General features: G+C 34.6%; 1 protein-coding gene across 5 annotated transcripts in view; it reads right to left on the minus strand.

Moving 5' to 3' along the window:
* FNBP1L (formin binding protein 1 like) overlaps positions 1-21,003 on the minus strand; it is a 120,175-nt gene that overhangs the window by 18,294 nt on the left and 80,878 nt on the right. For 3 of the 5 annotated variants that reach the window (XM_070592622.1, XM_070592621.1, XM_070592625.1), the window contains exons 3-10: positions 20,217-20,270; positions 18,807-18,954; positions 17,975-18,037; positions 11,605-11,709; positions 7,697-7,825; positions 5,069-5,215; positions 2,891-3,094; positions 1,298-1,456 (exon numbers count right to left, since the gene is read on the minus strand). In XM_070592622.1, the coding sequence (XP_070448723.1) occupies positions 1,298-1,456; positions 2,891-3,094; positions 5,069-5,215; positions 7,697-7,825; positions 11,605-11,709; positions 17,975-18,037; positions 18,807-18,954; positions 20,217-20,270 (1,009 nt within the window). The remainder of the gene's footprint in view (positions 1-1,297; positions 1,457-2,890; positions 3,095-5,068; positions 5,216-7,696; positions 7,826-11,604; positions 11,710-17,974; positions 18,038-18,806; positions 18,955-20,216; positions 20,271-21,003) is intronic. The other 2 variants (XM_070592624.1, XM_070592623.1) reach the window with 1 other exon arrangement.

Below are 21,003 nucleotides of genomic sequence, written 5' to 3' on the forward strand. Positions count from 1 at the left end.
TCTAGGGCATTTCTGCTGCATTACTGACATCAGTTAAGTTTCTCATTTTGTTTTAAGGGAAATGTAGACAATAATTCAATCTTGCCCTAAATTAATATATCTTGTTCTACATGTGGCCAAAAGAGAAACCTAACTAAAGCAATTTGAAGATAGAAAGGGCTACCAAAAATAAGAAAAACAGAGAGACAGGCTAAACAGAAAGGGAAAGAAAGAAATGAGAAAGAGAGGAAGGAAGGAAGGAAGCTAGAGAGAAAGGGGGGCAAAAGGGAAGAGGAGAGAGAGGGAGCACGCACAAAAGCGAGCCCAACTATAGCGTATTACTATTAACGATCAGACTTCTTATAACAATGACAGACTCTGAGTTCTCATCTGTAGGTTACCACACCTATGTTTTTCATATGTCCAAACAAATGCTCAAACAAATCTCATAAATGGATGTAAATTATGAGCTAGGAATATTACAAACGCACTTAAAATCAAACATAAACAAGAGAAATTAGCCTAATATTATGGAATAACACTAATTTATTTATCAGTAGTGTAACAGTTATTGTTAAGAAACAATTTAGTATTTGCTTTTTACTACTCTAAAATTTTTCATTTGCAGAGCATCTTTAATTATACATAAATGCCAAAGGCTGGCCAATTAAAAAAAAAAGAAAGAATGAAAAAACTCTGGTGAAAAAAAACTTTACTTTTTTTTAGTTCAAGAAAACAAATTCCACGTAAACATTACTCAATAATATCTAGTATTTTTATAGGCATTATAATGTACAAAATACTTTCTAATATCTTAATTTGATCTACAATCTTGATATTTAACATACCTATTTTTAATTTTTATTTAACTATTGGAAATTGTGTTTTATGCTTCTAAAAATAGGGCAATTAAAATTGAACTTGATTTTTTAAATTATCAACAATACTTTATAAATTGGCAGAAGTCATCATTCGTGACAAATTATTACATGAGTAACTCCAGTGACAAATTACTGAAAGTCTTAAAAATGTAAATACATTACAAGACAATGGTGGACATATGATTTCACATAAACAAAAAAATAGCTAATATGATTGTACCCAGCACCCTCTTTATAATACCATTCTTTTACAGTTGAGCATTTCAAATGTTATAAAGAGGAGTTGTTTTTAACTTGAGGGCAGCTATACTTAATTCTGTGGGGTTTTTAAGCTACATATTTATAGGAGAGAGCCTTATAATGAGGGTGGAGAGTATTAAAAGCCACACTACACACACAATAGGCCATCATGCATTTTAACCCATTATTAAACTTACCCCTCTTTTGAGGCTTCTGAAAGAAGGAATTCTGGGCTTCCCTGTTTTTATTTCATTCATACAATAATGCACGGGCTCAATGGAGAATGTGAGAAACTGGGACCCATTAGGAGTACTGGATGTGAATAAACTAGTAGGGGTTAAGGGTGGGGACTGTGGCTAATATGGAAATAAAGAAAGGAATCAATAAGCCAAATGTGCATAGTTTTTTCCTAAATGAAAATTCTATTTTTGGCAACATACTTTTCACAAAATATATCTCAAATAGTCTTCTATAAAAATAATATAAGAAAGTTAACATAGTTTCGCCCAAACTGTCATTTTAAAAAGTCAAATTTACTTTTAAAAATGTACCATTTCATTTGATCATTTTTTTTTACAAGCTGACAGATTAAAAATATAGAGTACAACAAATTATAATGTTAGAGAGAGCAATATGACCTAGGAAAAATATTCTCTTCTGATATCTAGAATATCAGTACCACCTAGTTAGTTATACTTAACCTGTACTTGTCAGAGATAAAGGAAGCAGCTACAGGTAAAGTTATCTAAATAGGCAATGTCTCCTAAAATAAAAAATTAAAACTGTAACCAATTATTATCACAAATAGGCAAAAAAGAGTTCATTACATTTGTGGCTTTCCTCTCAGACTGTTTCTATTTCATCCTCATTGCACCTCAATTTTTTTTTTACTTTCAATATTCCTTGTTTTTCTAAGCTTTCCTAGCTACTGTGATCTGATTTTTAAAGTCTCATCTCTCAACTTCTCAACTGGACAATACTATTAAAAGAAAGAATAAAGCTTGAGTTAATTATAATTGTGCTTTTAAAAATATTTATAGGTATGTTATAATGAGTTAAATTTTATCTATATTCATATATCAAGATCAGAAAAATGAATTAAAATAATCTGTATACTTCAGTAAATACAGCAAAGAGTAACAGAACATATCTATTTTCCTACTGATGCGACATTATAATCACTAAATTGATAAGAAAGACTAAGCACTCATCTATTCCATTTATCTGCTGAGCTAGATTTATCTAAAATAAACACTACTTGAAAAGAGGGGTTCCAACAAGAAGTTAAGAGTGAGATTCTCCTATAAACTAGAGATTTTTTAAACTTTAAATAACCACAAACATTGAGCCCTTCCCATTTAATATCCACATGGATGATAAAAGTAACTTTATCAGTATGATCTATAAGACCTAATTTGACATTATCACTGTGGTCAATCATTTATTCCAACTGAGAATGGCAATTTTAGTGGTCTTATAGTTAGACTATAATGTTTCCTTAGAATTCTGATTGAAACTATACAACAAATAAAATATCAAAAGCATATAATTTAAGAGATATTACCAACTTATTAAATATTTTTACACATTATTAAGTGGTGGTCAAATGTTAAATCCAGAAATAATTTTTACTATTAAGGTATAAAACTATTTCTAAGTGAAAAGTTAACTGAATCATTCAAACCAAAATATTTATTCTGTATGAATAGTAAACCATTATCCGTTCAATACGTACATGGATTTAAATGACACACTAAAACAAATCAGCATAGAGGAATTTTGACTTTTACCTTAGGCTTCTTTCCAAAGAGCCACAACTTGCCCTTGGCCTTTCCTACTGTGGTTTTGGCATCCACCTTCCCGATTTCCTGTTTGGATGCACTGATAGTCCCATCAGAAATGGTTCTATAAATATGCTGACTGTAATCTTCAAATGGAAAGTCTCCTGGAGGCTCAAATCCAGACTTGAAAGAGTCTACTACCATCTGAGAGTCCTGTTTTACACAAGAAACATGTTTTTAAAACCATTTCATTTGTTCATAGTACCACATTTAGCTTTCAACTTTAATCCACGCAAGAAAACAACAACTAAAAATTTAAAGAAATAATTCTACACTACTCATTAAAGGTTTAAAGTGAGTAATTTCTTCCTGTGAATTTGTAATAAACCCTAAATATTTTAATCCCAATAGAAAAAATACTAATTTACAAATAAATTACCAATTACTTAATTTGTAATATTGATGAATGTTTTTACTCCATAGCTTTAAACCACTGAAATTCATATGAGGACTAGTTAGTTGATAAGGAAGAGCTAACTGACAAAAGGAATATAAGAAGAGGTTATTCTCAAGTAGAAATTCTCAGAAGTTTCAAAGGAAAATACTTTTTGATTTACAGGATTGTCTACAAAGAAGTTGACCTTTGGAAGAGAGGGAAGGGCATCTAATCATAAAAGAGAGTATGGGACAGTAGAAAGGCTTATATTTATCCAATGAGGAAAAGACAAATAAAATATATTAAAGACATAATTGGGAATGTTAACAGAGCAACAGAGAAAGATCTCACAAATAGCACTGAGAGGAAAAAGCAACTTTTAAAATATAAAGTTCAGTACCATTTACCTAAAACTTTAACTCACATAAGTATCATATATTGTTTTTGGACCTACACACCTCTATCTGAATGTTCTACTAACACCTTAAACTCATTTTCAAACAGAATACTTTTTTTTGAGGAAGGTTAGCCCTGAGCTAACATCTGCTGTCAATTCTCCTCTTTTTGCTGAGGAAGACTGGCCCTAGGCTAACATCTGTGCCCACCTTCCTCCACTGTATATGTGGGACGCCTACCACAGCATGGCTTGCCAAGCGGTGCCATGTTCGCACCCGGAATCTGAACCAGCGAACCCCAGCCTGCCAAAGCAGAATGTGCACACTTCACCGCTGCACCACCGGGCCGGCTCCTCAAACAGAATACTTTATCTCTACAAACTCCTCCCCACTCCTAACCACCTCTCCTTATTTCTTATTTCTGTTAATAGTACATTTTGCCTGTCATTTAGCCAACTCACCCTTAAGTCATATTTTACTTTTGTCACTAATGCCACCCCCACCAATCACTTGCTAAACGATAAGAGTAAGAAGAGGGACCTAATTATATTTGTAACCTTGGATCAAGCCATACTGAAATATAAATGTACTTTTGAATTCTCAATTAAAGAACCCCCAAATCCTCTTTTCTTTTTAAAATTTAAGTCAGAATTCTATTTGTTACAGGATCCTCACTAATATACCAACTTGCTGTGAAGACCAAAATATGTGGTCCACATTTGGCAGTCAGTCCCCGAACACTGGTTCTCTTCTCCTGCTCTGCCCTTACATCCTCAGTTTCTGCCAACCATTCTTTTTGATCAATCAACATTTACCAAGAAATGACCTGTAAAGACTCTGCTAGTCCATAATCAAGATACAATGTGATTAGATATATTTCCTCGAAGGGACAGAGATATGCTCTTCCTTCTACTCATGATGCCCTCCTTCCTCTTTCTCATGGGCCATCATTCCATGCTTCAAATTCCAGCTCAAGTGCCAACTCTTGTGTTAAAAGCAACTCTTACAACTCTAGATCTCTCTGACCATTTCCTTCTCTGAACTTCCACTAGACCAACGGCACAATAGTTTGTAACACAGAGTTCACAGGTTAGCTATACTCTAAGAGTAAAACTAAAACATTAGTGAGGGGAGGAGAGGAAAGGATTAGAACTCTTTTCTTTTAAACAATTAGAATTTTAGTGTTTAGAAGAGTCCTTAGAGCTAAAAGGAGTCCAATCTCTTGCCAGACTTCCTTCTACAGAATATAATTTAGAATCAACTAACCTATCAACTACTTCACCAATTCATTTTACTAACTAAAACAGCACACTTAAACCAAGTATATTTGTTCAAATATAATTACATAGCACTTACTCTTCTTTCATCAACTGATTTTGCTGCAAGAATCATTCCTTCCAAACATTTTGAAATGATAGGAATAACTTTGCGTTCTGAGTCTGCAAATCCTCTGTAACACTCACTGAGTTTGATCGTCCTTCGTTCATCCATTTCTTGTAGTTGCTAACAATCAGGAATTAAAAAAAAAAAGAAAACTGAATCTTTTCTTCTTTTCATTCTGAAGCAATCCCCTCAAAAAAAAAAAAAATTAAAGATTCTATCCTAATAGTTATACTGTTGTTAATACCTTTTAACAAATGCTACAGACTTATAATACATAAAACTTGATAATATATTAAACAGCAAAAGGAAAAAAAAAATCAGGGCTTTTAAGTACATCCTAAAACCAGGTGACACTGGTTTTCAAGCCTTCTAAAAGGAGCCCCTACAGGCCACCAGGCTCCCTTTCTCATACTACCTCCTCCTCTCATTCTTCAATCAACAATCAGTTGCTGCTTATGCTTCCAGAAGTTTTATCTGAAAACAGAATTCTGATGCTTTTTTTTGTTCTAAGCAATTGGCCTATAACATATACAAGCCTGAGATTTCTAAGCCCTTAAGTTAGTTCAGAATACTTTGGTAAGATCTGGCTGGACCAAGATCCACAGCTGACTGCATATCAACAAGTACCTAGACCTACGCAAGTCTCCAGCTCAGAGTGACTATCAAAGGGTTGGGGACACAAGAGGCAAAACATGAAGCCACAACGTCAAAGTGGTACATATATGGAATCCCTACAATTGAAAAATTCATTGGCACGTGCCACTAAGAACTATGCTGGGACACATGAAACCAAATAACTTAAAGGCACTTTTTTTCAGCTTTATTGAGGTATAGTTGACAAAACTGTAATATACTTAAAGTGCAACATGATGATTTGATATATATATACATTGTGAAAGATTCCCACCATCGAGTTAATTACCATGTTCATCACCTCATATGTTTACCTTTTTTTACCCTTGGTAAGAACACTTGAGTTCCACCCTCTTAGCAAATTTCAATTATACAACATAGTGTTATCAACTATAGTCATCACCTTATACATTAGCTCTTCAGACCTTACTCATCTCATAACTGGAAGTTTGTACTCTGACCAACCTCTCCCCATTTCCCCCACCCCCAGCCCCTGGCAACCACCATTCTACTCTCTGTTTCTGTGAGTTTGACTTGTTTTTCAGATTCCACACTGGGTTACAACTGTAGTCATGAGAATTTCTGACTGTGGCTCTGCATTTGCTCTGGTTGGATATAAAAAAAGTCACGCTGTCTCCACTACCCTAAAGCAAAGGGCTAGGCTCAAAGGACATGCGAGCTATTATTGGTTTCCTGAAGCAGATGCTAAAAGATTGCCAATGAGATGGGCTTCTCAGGGTGTAATGTGTCACTCCATGTTCTGCAGCAGGAGCTGGCCAGAAGAATTCTCCCCAGTTATAGGCATTTTTTAACACTTCCTATTTCCCAATACTAACCTTGCTTTCTCCTAGGAAGTACCTACACTGCTCCAGTCCCAAACTCCCACAGCCGTGATATCACGATATCACTTTTCCCTCTTTAATTACTCTCCAGAGCCTGGGAATTTATTTTGAGGCCTGCATTTTCACAAAAGAACTGCTCCCAGCACCACAAAATAGCAAGATTATGCCATAGCAAGGGCCAACCAAAAGGATCAAGCCCCAAAACACAAAAAGTAGTTGATTCCCAAGTTAAGGTCTCCCCAGAATATGAAGGCTTAGCTAGCAAGCCTAGAAAAGCACCACAGAGTGATGACTGGCAGGCTACATGCTCTGGATCAAATGACTGGAATCTGATACCTACTCTAGTCCACCACCTCTCACTATACTTCCTTTGTACTTCTAACTTGCCTTACAAACAAAAAAAAAGTATATCTGGGCTGACACTCTTTCCACACAAGCTCCGCTCTCCCAGATCCTACTTCTTTCAACACAACTTCACTAAATTCCTTTTCTCTAATTTTTCTTCTTTCTGCAATAGGCAGTAATATAATTTGAGCCTCATGTAAATTCTGGGGTCTTTACCTGAGGCTATTTGGCAACTACCATCATCAAGCGATGATGAATGGTATTTATAAGCAAATTCATAGCCTGAATTATATTTATGATCTGGCAGCTAGAAAGACAAGCAGGCAAAAAACAGACTAGCAAATACATCTTATAAGATTTATTTCTGCCACCTGACCTAATGTCAACAATTCTGGTATAGTGTCAAAAAGCTACATCCCAATTCTAGGTTGAGCAGATTACAATATACAGTTCCAATAAATTCTCCCTATTAAGCCATAATACTTAATGATACAGTATTAAAATTTATCTAGAAAATGTTGTTTTAGGGGACTGTTTATTACATGAATAATAAATAATAATAAATAATAAATCTGTAGAAAAATTTGTGATTTAGGAAAATGAGAAAGTTAGGAAAATTACTTTTCAAATCTATAATCATAAAGAAATTTCTTATCACCAAACCTGATGACTAGTGAATCTAGACACATTCTGATTGATAACTGAAATTTACAAGTTTTACATTTAAAGACTAGCTCTTCCAACTATGAAACTGGATTAATTTCATTTATCTAAATTTTACCTTGTAAATCTGAGGAATCACTACGTAGAAATGCTTGTGTTGCTCTCCATTAAAGTTCTGTAATTGTGCAGCATATTCATTTTTATTTTCATCAGCCATATGCGTACGCAGATTCAACTGCTGTTTAGCCTAGGGGCACATTTGTCCAAATCATTACCAACAAGGATAACAACCAAAAAATCATAGCTAATTCACTTTCATAAAAGTTATACTAAAACTACACTTTTTCTAACTATTGATAACTTTTAAAACTGAAGGAGATGCTCGCAGATTCTATGGTCAGAGCAGTCTTTCTACTGCAATATTCCCTTTTTCTTATTGCAACAGTCCTCCCCGTTGCAATACTCTATCCAAATAAAGTTTCTCCTTACCAAATCCAGACTTTTTAAAAAAACATTAAATGAATGTCAACATTATGGCCTGAAACAGTAAGCTTTTAATCAGAAGAGAAAACAGCATAAGGAATATTTTAGACAGTTACTAGTAAAACATTTCTTTAAACATGATCCACTTATATCTGACTCAGAACCACAGTGAAACCAAATAATGATCAAAATGTGATCTGGGGATAGTAATATTCAACAATAATTTCCATCTTTATACAAAACCACATCTCTATACTTTAAGGAATGCTTATTTAGAATACAGTTCTGTTCATCTCAAGCTCTTGTAGAAATGCTTTTCAAATGAGTCATAATAGTATCATCTACACTGGTGAGAATGTCGGAATACAAACAATACAAATCGTTAATTCTAGATTTATTGGAGAGGATTCTAAACAAATTTCTCAATTATTCTAAAGTAATAATAAAAAACAAAGTAAGAACCAAACTCAATTTTCCACAGTGTTCCAAGGAATAAATTATGTTATATGAGAGTGCTTTGAAAACTGTAAAGCACCTTGTGAATATGCTTTATTATTCTAATTCCAGTTTCTACAAATGTAGTCCCTGACCTTTTATCAGTAGGTCCACAAGTTAGTTCTTCTGAACTCAGAAACAAACTGACCTATAGAAACGCTTGGTAGCCAAGATCTCAGGTAAGCCCACAAAAATCCATTTAATCCACAGTGTACTTGAAAGTACAACAAATAAGTACTATGGAAACTAAACACCATGGCCCAAAGCTTTTCTACAGAAAAATACATTTGAAATTCCAAACTGGGGCCCTAAGTACCAATTCATTCACTCCTTCCCCTTTTCTCCCTCCTCCCACAAACTATGACGGAAGAGAAGATTCCAAATTATTCCGTTCTGTCAGGGGAAACTCCTGTTCTCCAAGTCACTGGCTGTGATTCCCAAGGTCCCGGGTGAGGGTTCCAGCAGGGTATGTAGGAGTATAAGTCTAGAAGCTAAAATAACTAAAGCCTCTACTGGCATTTTCTGGGCTTCACATTTATTGCCTTTCTTTTCTTTCTTTTTTTTAACTTTGCATTAAAATTTAAAAAAAAATTTTAATTGTGGTAAAATGTAAAATACACAATACACGTAACATAAAATTTACCACTTTAATCATTTTTAAGTGTACACAGCACATAAGTAGTGTTATAGGGGCTGGCCCCGTGGCCAAGTGGTTAAGTTCGAGTGCTCCGCTGCAGGCAGCCCAGTGTTTCGTTGGTTCAAATCCTGGGTGCGGACATGGCACTGCTCATCAAACCACGATGAGGCAGCGTCCCACATGCCACAACTAGAAGGACCCACAATGAAGAATATACAACTATATACTGGGGGGCTTTGGGGAGAAAAAGGAAAAAAAAAAAAAATTATAAAAAATCTTAAAAAAAAAAAGTAGCATTATGTATGTATATTCACATTGTTGTGTACCTGCCTTCCTTTTCTCTAGGAACATGAATAATTGGCCTGCTTCCTCTTCATTTCTTTTTTTGTTTTGGTAAACTTTTGTCAGTAGTTGCTTGAAACTGTGTTCCCTTCCCTCCCTCATCACTTAGAATTCCTCTGCTCTCTAGTTCCTAAAGCAAATCTTCAAAGTTTTCCTAATTCTCTAATAATTGAAGGGGCTGCAAACAAACGAGCATAAAAAAGGAGGCTGTAAACATTAAAATTCTTAAGTTAGGTCAAGCTACTAGATATGTTTTATCTAGATTTCAAGATATTTGACTAGCCTCTAAAGATATTTCTGTAGACAAAATAAAGAAATAAGTTAAATAAGAGTCCAGTTAAAGAATTTCCTTAACTTGCTGAGTATATAAACCGTGCAGTCAATGTTTGATAAGTCAAAGGAGTTCTTAAGGAGTCAATGTCAACCAGCAAGAAAGTCTCCCATCTATAAAATACTGCTATTTGCCAATTGTTATAGTCCACATTTTTATCAAATAATGATAACACATTATGTGTATGACATGATGGTAGGAAGGAAATTAATATAGTGGACGAACAAAATCAGGATCCAAAACAGCAGGATTAAATAGGATCTTAGCAGGATTCAATCTAATAATTGATACATATGCACATAGGCATTTAAAACAGCAACAGTACAAGTTCTGTCTGAGACACACATTCTCATACCACACCACATGCAAAAAGACATGCAGATTTCAGTAAACCATGAATTTAATAGGAGTCAATCCAAACAATGTGGGTGCCCAAAAATTTAATATACACTTAGGCTACAGTTAACATAAATTTAGTGTTCAAAAAAAGAGAGGTAATCAAACTTAGGACTGATTAGACCACACCTGGATTATTATATCCAATTTGAGACAACATACTTTAAGTGAGCTACTGATGAATTAAAGGGTATCCAAATGAAAGAAGTCATAATGAAAGGTAACAAAGTCATTTCATATGTGGAACAGTTGAAGAAACATAGTATTTCATGTAGGGGTAGAGAATCTGCTACAAATATCTAAAAGGCTATTGTGAGAAAAAAACAGATTTAATATTTTTCTGGTACGTCAAAGAAACTAAAATTGAACAGGCAGACGAGTGAGGTCAATATAAGGAAATGTTAAAGTTGAAAAAGAAATGAACAGAGTGCCTCAAGACTATGTATTTCCAATGACAGGGAACTTACTGTCATTAGAGGTATAAGTCATTAAAAATAGGGCAGACAAGACATAAGCATCAAAGTTTTACCAGAAGACCTTTAAGGTAATTCTAACCTGGAATTTATATGATTTTAGGTTTGTTTTTTAATTGGTAAAGAAAATGGAGGGCAGAAAATAAATTATTCTTCTCTTCTTAGTTCTTTCTTGTTCGGATCCTAAAGGGAATTATAAAATGCTAAGGAGATAAATATAATACCGGTGGGCCTTGGTATATACAAAAATGTGGAGTAAGGTTCACCTGTATTTCAAAATTCCAAAATTCTATCACTATCACTGTGTCAAATGTTCTAAGATAAAGAGGATACAGCAGGGGAAAAGAAGAAGGAAAGCAGCAACAGTTACGGAGCTGATCCTACCAACAGTTACATTACAGAACATTTGGCCCAGAATCAGTTAGTGAGTGACAAGAGAGGGTTCAGTTTTTCAGAATGAACGAAGAAACAAACAAACAAACAAATAGCTAGTATCACATACTTCTGACAGTTTTATCATGTAAAATTGGGGAAGCACACTACCCACCCCCCATTTGCATACCCCATCAACACATCTTAGACTTTCCATCCTATTTTGGAATAGGATAGAAGTTCATTCCCAAAAGCAACTTTGTCTTTCCTATGCATTTTGATTGCAGTTAAGACATTACAATAAAAGAAATTGATGCATATTAAATACTTTCTCAGACCAATATGTGTAATTTAAAGTTCACAAATATTTGCATATTTTAGATTTAGATGTAGTGTATCTCTTGGGGAAACTCTAATACCAACATGAATATTCTAACTACTCTCCATATGCAAGTAATATTATTTTGATATCAAAGTCAGTTTGGATTATTTCTTACCTTTTCAACATCTGCCTTGGTTGCATTAGTATCATTATCCAATCTTTCATAACTCTGTTGTGCCTTTTCTGCCTCTCTACATTCTCTTTCAAATTTCTTTTTACTCTGTTAAAAAAATTAAAATATCACATTGAGAAATAAAACTAGATTTACAGTACTTCATTAAAAAATAACTTTAAGGGCCAGCCTGGTGGCACAGTGGTTAAGTGCACACGTTCTGCTTTGGCGGCCTGGGGTTTGCTGGTTCGGATCCCAGGTGCGGACATGGCACCATTTGGCACGCCATGCTCTGGTAGGCATCCCACATATATAGTAGAGGAAGATGGGCATGGATGTTAGCTCAGGGCCAGTCTTCCTAAGCAAAAAGAGGAGGATTGGCGGCAGATGTTAGCTCAGGGCTAATCTTCCTCCAAAAAAAATTAAAATAATAACTTTAAAATGTTGCCACTGTGTATTATATAGAACTGCACACTGAAAGTAAAATTTTTCTAAATTAGAAATTATACTATTACAATCAATCCATGTGCGTTAAATATCAAACATTATAGACTGTGAAGAAAAGAAAAATCATAGACATGACTGAGTTAACATTTATTAGATCTCTTCCAAACAAGAAAAAAAATCATATGTATTTTGTAATTTTCTATTATAAGCTCATCTTCAGCAGGACTTTTTTGATTTGTTTGGTGTTTTTGGTTTGGTTTTTGCATGTTTGTTTGACTGGTTGGTTTTGGTGTCTGCTTGGTTTTATTTTTTTGGTGGGATTCCAATGTAGCCTGGGATGTGGAAATGTTCCTCCAAAGTGGTTTCAAGTTGTTTCTTCCAAGTGTTCCAGGAATATCACCAGCCCAGAAGTAGGCCTTTAAAAGATTTTTTATTTCATTCAAGTTACTATGACTTTGTAAAACCTATTCACAACTGAGCCATGTAATATATACCATAATTTCCTTTCCTATATACTTTTTTTTTTATCCTGGAGTTAATGTCTTTTTTTCCCCAGTTTGCTTAATTTTCAGTGTACTTTTCTCTAATTCAACCCTGGTTTCCCCAGTTCTTTAAATCTTTCCTCAGTTAATTCAAACACGTTCAGAATTCTATCAATTTTATTTTCTTGATGAAATCTCTCCCAAAGGCTTTTCACATGCTAAAATTTGAACTGGTTACCAAACTAAGTCTAATACGTGGCTGTTACCTTGGGATTTCCCTTCACCATTATCCAGGGGATTCCTTTCACCTCTCCCTTGATTTGAATCCCCTATTTCCTAGTTCCATGCCTTCTCCTTACTTGGTTCATTTCCTTATTTTGCTGGAACACATCTGGCAGTAGTTTCCTAAAAGGTTTGTGGGAGATAATTTTCTAAGTCTCCATGGCTAAAAATGCCTTTACCATCGCTTTCAATTGATAAAATATGGCTGGGTATAAAACTCTTGAGTCAGAAAAATTATCTTGCTTCACAAATGTAAACGTACTACTCCACTGTCTTCTAGCTTCCTGATCCATTCTGACTCACGATCCTTTGCATAAAATGTTTATTTTCTGTTTTGTTTTTCCTCTCTAGAGGCTGGTAGGATCTTCTCTAACTGCTCCGAAATTTCATGAAGATATGTTTTGCTGTGAATCCACTGTACTGGGCACCTGGAAAATCCTTTCTATCTGGAAACTCATGTCTTTCTGTTCTGGGGAATTTTTCTTGAATTATTTTTGTCCACTTCCTATGTTTTCTATTTTTTAGGATGCTTAATATTTTGAAAATGAACCTATCAGATAAGCCCTGTAATTTTCTTATATTTTCTCTCATATTTTCAATCTCTGTCATTTTGCTCTACTTTCGGAGAGATTTCTTCAATTTGATTCTTTCTAGTACCTTTTTCATTTCTGCTATCATAGAGTTCTCTTTTGTTCTCTGTATGTCCCCCCCCCCCTTTTTTTTTTGAGGAAGATTAGCTGCGAGCTAACATCCACTGCCAAACCTCTTCTTCACCCACTGCTGAGGAAGACTGGCCCTGAGCTAACATCCATGCCCATCTTCCTCTATTTTATACGTGGGATGCCTGCCACAGCATGGCTTGGTAAGTGGTAGGTACATAGGTCTGTGCCTGGGATCTGAACTGGCAAACCCCAGCCACCTGAAGCAGAGTGTGCGAACTTTGCTGCACTACCAGGCTGGCCCCTGTACGTTCTTTTCTTTTTTTCTTTTTTTTTACTTTTCATTAAGATTATGATAGTTTACAACCTTGTGAAATTTCAGCTGTACATTATTGTTTGTCAGTCATGCTGTAGATGCACCCTTTCACCCTTTGTGCCCACCCCCCATGTCCCCTTTCCCCTGGTAACCATTAATCTGTTCTCTTTGTCTACATGTTTAACTTCCACCTATGAGTGGAGTCATACAGAGATTGTCTTTCTCCATCTGGCTTATTTCACTTAACATAATACCCTCAAGGTCCATCCATATTGTTGTGAATGGGACAATTTTATCCTTTTTTATGGCTGAGTATTATTCCCCTATGTTCCCTTTTTTAATAGTATCTTGTTCTTATTTCATGGGTATAAACCTTCTCTCTTCCCTTTGAGAATATTAACAATAATTTTGGGTGTTTTGATTATTTCCACATCTTATTTCCATTTCCTTTCATAGTCACTGTTTCTTCACTGTTGCTTTTGCCTTACATATTACTTTTGGTCTCTGGTGTTTACATTAGACGTTTTAAACATCTGGGGCTTCCTACCTATTTGCTCTTATTCAAAAAGCCAAGTGAAAGTTCTGCAGGTGGGACTTATGGATTATGGTCTTGTCCTCTAGGGTGATATGGCCAGACAGTTTCCTTTGAGAAACCCTGGTATCCATATCTATAAGTCTTTCCTCTCAAGTTGGTTAAAATCCCCAAGAGACTCTTCCAATTTCTTGTCTGGAAAATATACACCTTGCTACCTATATTCTGAGAATTGCTCAGAAGAAAGTAGAGCATGTCAACATTTTCTACTTACCTAACCCCATTATTAGAACCAGTTATGATCTCAATTTCTTGTCTTGGGGATTACAAAACTCTACAGATAGTGCAAATGTGGACTCCAAACTTCATAACTACAAGGTCAAAAGGTTTAAATACCTCACAGGATACCTCCCCTCCTCTGACCTTCAGATAGAGACAAATTTCTTTGATGTCTCCCTTGGCCAGTGGGCAGAGTTCCTGCAGTCCGCCTTTCACTAAAGGTTTAGTCCTTCAAAGGTTCAAACTTTATACAGGGGTCTCAGTTCCAATTCTGCACAACACACAGAGCTAAAACCTAATCTCTGTCTCTGTGAGTATTAAAACTCAAGCCCTCAGCAAGGCCTAGTGAACCACCATACCCCAACACCTCTGCCCCATACTGCAAATATGAGGTATCAGCTCATATACCTGTTGCTCAGCTTTTATTTTACCCTTAGTTTCTAGTAGCTAGAGATTTCCTTTTTCAGGTAGCTCTGCTAAGAGCTTAAAATGCAATAAAAATATTTTAGCTTTTATATCTAGTCATTTACAGTCAAATGGTTTCTGAGTTAGCTTAGTTTGCCACGTAGCTAGAACCAGATAAACTGTAATTTACATCAAATAAATGTGCTCAGAACTTTTTAATAAAATTCTTTAAATGTACTTACTATTTTGATTAGTATTAGACATCAAACTATAATTATAATTTATTCAAAGCACATAAATGTATCTGAATATACAAACAATACAGAATGTCACTTTCCTATGAAGATTAAGATTAAATTTCCACATTTAATTCTCTGAAACTCAGTTCAGGGCTATGTTTTCAAATTGAGTAGCTATAGGCTACTAATTTTGGTGCAATCTGAGGCTTATTATATACAAAGTATTTTTAGTGTGTTATTATTTGTGGGAAAAAAAACCTACCTAATAATTTCCTTGCAATAGCAAAAAAATCACTAGTACAATAACATTAAAAATACTCCTTCTCTCAAAGATATTATATCATTATATAATACAGGAATATACTCCAGAAAAGATTTTCCTTCTTCATCCATCATGTGGCAGACTAAACAACAACTTCTTCTACTCGTCCATCCTTTCTTAGAAGAGTGCACCATCCCAGTATAGAGGCAGAAAACAGTTGATACTTGCTTTACCAGCTTCCCCACAGCTGGGGCATGGATAAGTAATCTAATCCTGTCAAAGGCACCCATGAGGAAGTCTGCTGGGGGTTTTCTGGGAAAGTTTTCCTTCGCTGATAATAAGGAACAGTTAGAAGAGAAATGTTCCCTTTTCCTGCTTCTGCATGCAGCTGAATGAGGATGTGGTACTTAGCTGCTTAAGTTAACTGATGACCATAAAGGGTTGTCTGAGGAAAAAAGCCAACACGATCAAGATGGCAAAGCAGACAGACAGAAAGGAGAGGCAGCCTTGGTAACATCCCTGGTCAGAGCTACTGACCAACTCTGGAACTGTTCCATTTCCAAGCCCTGCTCTTATAAACTGAGATGCTCTGTTAATTGGAGTCACCTAACGCACAAACCTGGCATCTCTGACGCCTCTATCTTTTTAATCTCTGACCAGTCCTCCAAAATCTTCTTCCCAGGCTACTCTCTTTTGCCCTCATCTTAAATGTCAGTGCTGCCTATTTTGTTTATCCTGGGGTTAATAGTTGTCTTTTAAATTCTTTTTCTCAATTTTCAATATTCTGCCACTAATTCAACCTGTCTCTCCCAGTTCTTTAAATCTCCTCTCAATTATTTCAAACATATCAGCAATTTTATAATTTCGTTTTCTCAATTAAACAGGAAGACATGGAACTAGGAAATAGGATCCTGTACATATTTGTACCTGTTACACAGAAATTATAGTTGCCTGTTTCCTTCACTAGACTGCAGGCTGCACAAAAACAAGAACCATATCATATTCACTTTTTTACCAGGACTCAGTACATGTGAAGGATGCCTTCAGTAAACACGAGTTGAGCTGAACTCACCTTTATTTCATGTTATTGTTAATGCCTTAAAGAAATCTCTCCTACATTTTCTGATGCTTCTTTCTTACGACCTCTATAACTTTTGCTTAATAACTGCCAATTGTTCTAAAGGCAAGTCAGCACATATTAACAGGAAAGATTTGTGCCAATACCAATTTTTAAAGGGACCAATGACTCATAAGTGTAGGAGTATGTTATTTTGTGCAAATGAAAACATACATATACACACACCCTCATTAGGTGGCAGACACTAAGGATGGTAGTTAAGGCAATTTAAAATTTAATAAATGTAACCACTCCCTAAAAGTCTTGCTGAAACTAATTAGAAAGAAAATCAAAACAAAAAATAAAAATAGACTATTAATACACCTAAAAATTCTCAATTAGCACTAGTGATTAGAATCTTACATCATTAATGACAGTTATATAGTAGAAATTTAATCTAAGCTTTGAATATGTGTTTTTAAAAAGGAAAGAAAAAAGGCTAAAAAAATGCAGGCTAACGCATGAGGTTTTTTTTTTAATCTCAAACTTAAAAGTCCTTTTCCCAACAACCACAAACTAAACTGATTAATTTAACATGCAAAACTGCCTTCAGCATAATTTTCAGGGAATACACAGTGCCCATCATAAAAATATGCAGGTAAAGAGTAAACTGATTGCTAACCTGAGGGTTCAAAAAGAATATTAATCTTATACTACAGAACATCATCTGGTAGACTATTTTAAGTAAAGGAGACAACAATGTTCCATGTAAACATCTTGCTTTTCAAATAACTGTATGCCAGAACATTTAAGAAAAACAACATTAATATCTACTCTTGGAAAGTTTATAAAGTAAATAATTATTACACTTTCAGAGTTTTGCCCTATAAAATACTTTATTTCCTACAATGAGATGGTCTAGTACCAGCACCCCAATACTAGGAACATTTGCATTTCATAGAAATCACTGAACTGGAAGAAACATTTCATATAATTTAGTCCACTGTCTTCATTTTTCATAATAAAAATGAAGTCAAGAGAAATGAGCTGCTAAGGAAAAGATAGAACTGGAATCTAGGTCCTCTCAGCCTCAGTCAAACGGTCTTCTAAGATATATCACTATCTCTCTAACATGTCTATCCTCCATCAGTATTTTATAGTAACTACTGCAAAGTCAAAAAGAATTTTCCTAAATGTTTACAATTATCTGAAGATTATAGATTTGGTACAATTATAGAACCATATAGGAAAGAAAAATGTCAAAATGATTTCACGTTCTCTATGGATACCAATGGCTAATTATGAATAAAACATTGAGAAATACTGAACTCAAATAGACATGAAGCAGAAGAGAATTTAGGTCTAAACTAGTCCACAAAATTTTATGTTAACCATGAAAACATTATAACTCACATTATCCATCTGTTTCCAGCACATGTCAAGGTATTGTTGAGCTTTTCGTCCCTCTTGAAGATGCTGAAGATCATAACAACCAAGAAAACAAACAAAAAATTACATTTAAATAGTAAATGAAGTCTAAAGTCCCCAAAAGAATTTACTTTTTTTTCAAGGTACTAATTATATAACTTTATCAAGACTTAGGGAGAGATTATTAGTAAAGCAAAGCTCTCTAAAATGCATTTTATAGGGTATTATTTGAATAGTTTAAATATAACCTTTAAGATAGATATAATCTCTAGGAAAATACATGATTGTCTTGAATAGGGGTTGACAAACATTTTCTATAAAGTGTCAGATAAATATCGTAGGCTTTGCAAGCCACAATGTCTCTGTTACAAATATTCAACTCTGCTGATGCAATGCAAAAGCAGCCACAAGCAATACATCAGTGAATAAGTACGGGTCTGTTCCAATAAAACTTTATTTATAGTCACTGAAATTTGAATTTCATATAGTTTTCACATGTCATGAAATATTATTCTTCTTTTGATTTTATTTTCAACTATCTAAAAATGTAAAAAACATTCTTAGTTCGTGGGAATTAAGAAACAAAAACAGGCAGTAAGCTAGATTTGGCCCATGGGCTGTAGTTACCAAACCTTAGTCTTAAATCCAAAAAGATCATAAATTAGCAGGAGAATCTTGAGATAATTTTAGTTAGAAGAAATTTGGTGAAATAGAAAACCAGTTTACGCTGAACATACATTATTTTTAAAAAGCAAACTACTTCATTTCTGTGAAAATATTTTATATATTATAAATGGATAAAAATAATAAGAATTACCATTTTTCTTTCAGTTTTCAGATCATGAGCATATCTCATTAATTCACCATAAACTCTGTGCGCCATTTCTTCTGCTACTACTTCTCGCTGTCCTGCATAGTCATTTAACTCGTTAAGGATGTTAAAAAAGGCTATACACGAGGTAAACCTGACAAAAACATATTAAAAAATGGTGAAATTTATTTTTATTTTCATTATAAATGTTTCTTATGAGGTATGGCTTGAGCTTGATGCTTGATAAATTTTAACATACTCAATCCTAAATCTTAGCTACTAGCTCTAAATTAACTTTGTATGCAAAGAATCCTGCATTAAGCTCAAGTTGTGCATGTTTGTATATCTTCAAGTAGTCTTACTTTTTAAATAAAGGGATATTTGAGGTCAAAAATAATAGGAATACTACCTGCAGGCTCTTTTGGCATACTGGATCTCTTAAGTTGCCAACTGACTGGCCTGGGCTTGGGAATGAACTTGGTTGGATTCCTAGGCTTGGCAGCTGAACCTGTTGCAGAGATGATGTGCTTGCTCTCGAGGACAGAACCTGCCAATCATACCACTCAAATGCATCTCGATGGCTGATCTACAGAAAAACTTTGCTATCAGCTCTGGACACAGCTGCCTGTATACCTGCCCACATCCTGAATGGAAGTAAAGTGCCATTATAATTGACACCAAAGGAGGGTAAGAAGGGGCAAAAATAAGGGTAAAAATATGTGTGTGGAGGGAAGGAGAGAAACAAAGAGAATCACTGTATTAAAATGTATAAATCTATTTTGAATACACTGCCAAACATTCTTATAGTTGAAGGCAGACAGCTCAGATAGGACTACATTAACACTAAACCTGAGAATCCTAACAACTGACAACTATACACAAAGTCATTAAGTCTAGTCTCTTTTTGTTTCTGCATTTTATAATCATCCACCTATCCCTGTTTAAGATGGCCAAAAAGCTCATAGGGAACTCCCAACCTTTACTCAGGGTTCCAAAATTACCCTGAGAAAATCTCATTCCTTTTCATTATCTCTTTAAACCAATCAGCCAAATTGTTTTACTACCTCTAAGAGTAAAAGCAAGAATCTAACAAGTTGAAAACTACAAAATAAAGTATGGAAAAAATACCCTTTTCTTCTGGAGACTAAATCACTCTAGTGGAGTCCCAGTCTACATCTTACTTGGAAACCCACACTGCAACTCTTCTTGAAAACTATTATCAAGCCCACTTAAGCATTCATCCTTATAAGAATAAATAGCAGTTCCCTTTTTCATAAACACCATAATTTTTTACTAAAACAAACTTTTAAACAATCTTTATAAAAAAGCTAACAGCATATTTATTTTACTAAATAACAAAAACATAAGTATTATTTAAAATTTTAATATGCAACAATAAACAAGTATATAATTTACCTTGGCTCTTCATCTTTGGAGGAACGTTTGGGACAGTACTTCTTAACCAGATTTCTATAGGAAGAAGATTTTTTTTCACTTGTAAAAAATACTGTTGTTGAAATTAAAATATTCTAAAAGTTTCCAATTTCATTAAATCAAGGATTTAATGATATACAATTAAGACAGCAGTGTGATCATCTACTAACATTATAATAATATATGACCATTACTTACATTTTGCTCTTAAAATACTGACACTTGTAGAAAGAAATGTTATTTCTGTGTTTCTGTGTTTATGAGTGTAATCTAACAATTTGGTCAATTATGCTATCAAATAAGAAAAGAGATAAGAGGAAGAATAAAGAAACAAAGCAATCAGTATGTGAACCTGAGTCAGGGCAGAAAAATTCATATTTCAAAGAAATACCATCGTTATTTTGTTTTGCAAATCAGAGATTTTAATGCTAACTAAAGTAAAATGTAAACAGATGCAGACTCACTAACAGGATAAAAGAACAGTTGGTCAGCATCCTCCGTAAGCTCTACTTTTACATGAAAATCATTATGTGATCCTTAACCTTCTTTTTTCAGGCAAATGAATTACAATCGGATTTGTAACTTTCTCTGCCTTCATCTACGTCAGTTCTTGACAGTCTCAGATTAGAATGCTACCCCATTTCATCTATGCAAAATCAGAGGCAGACCAGCACATGGACTCTGCAGTCACACTGGACTACCTGGGTTTGAATCCTAGCTGTTTTGTGTGGCATCTATGCGACCTTGGGCAATTTACTAACCCTTTCTG

This window comes from Equus przewalskii, chromosome 24, assembly GCF_037783145.1.
Source record: "Equus przewalskii isolate Varuska chromosome 24, EquPr2, whole genome shotgun sequence".
NCBI lineage: Eukaryota > Metazoa > Chordata > Mammalia > Perissodactyla > Equidae > Equus > Equus przewalskii.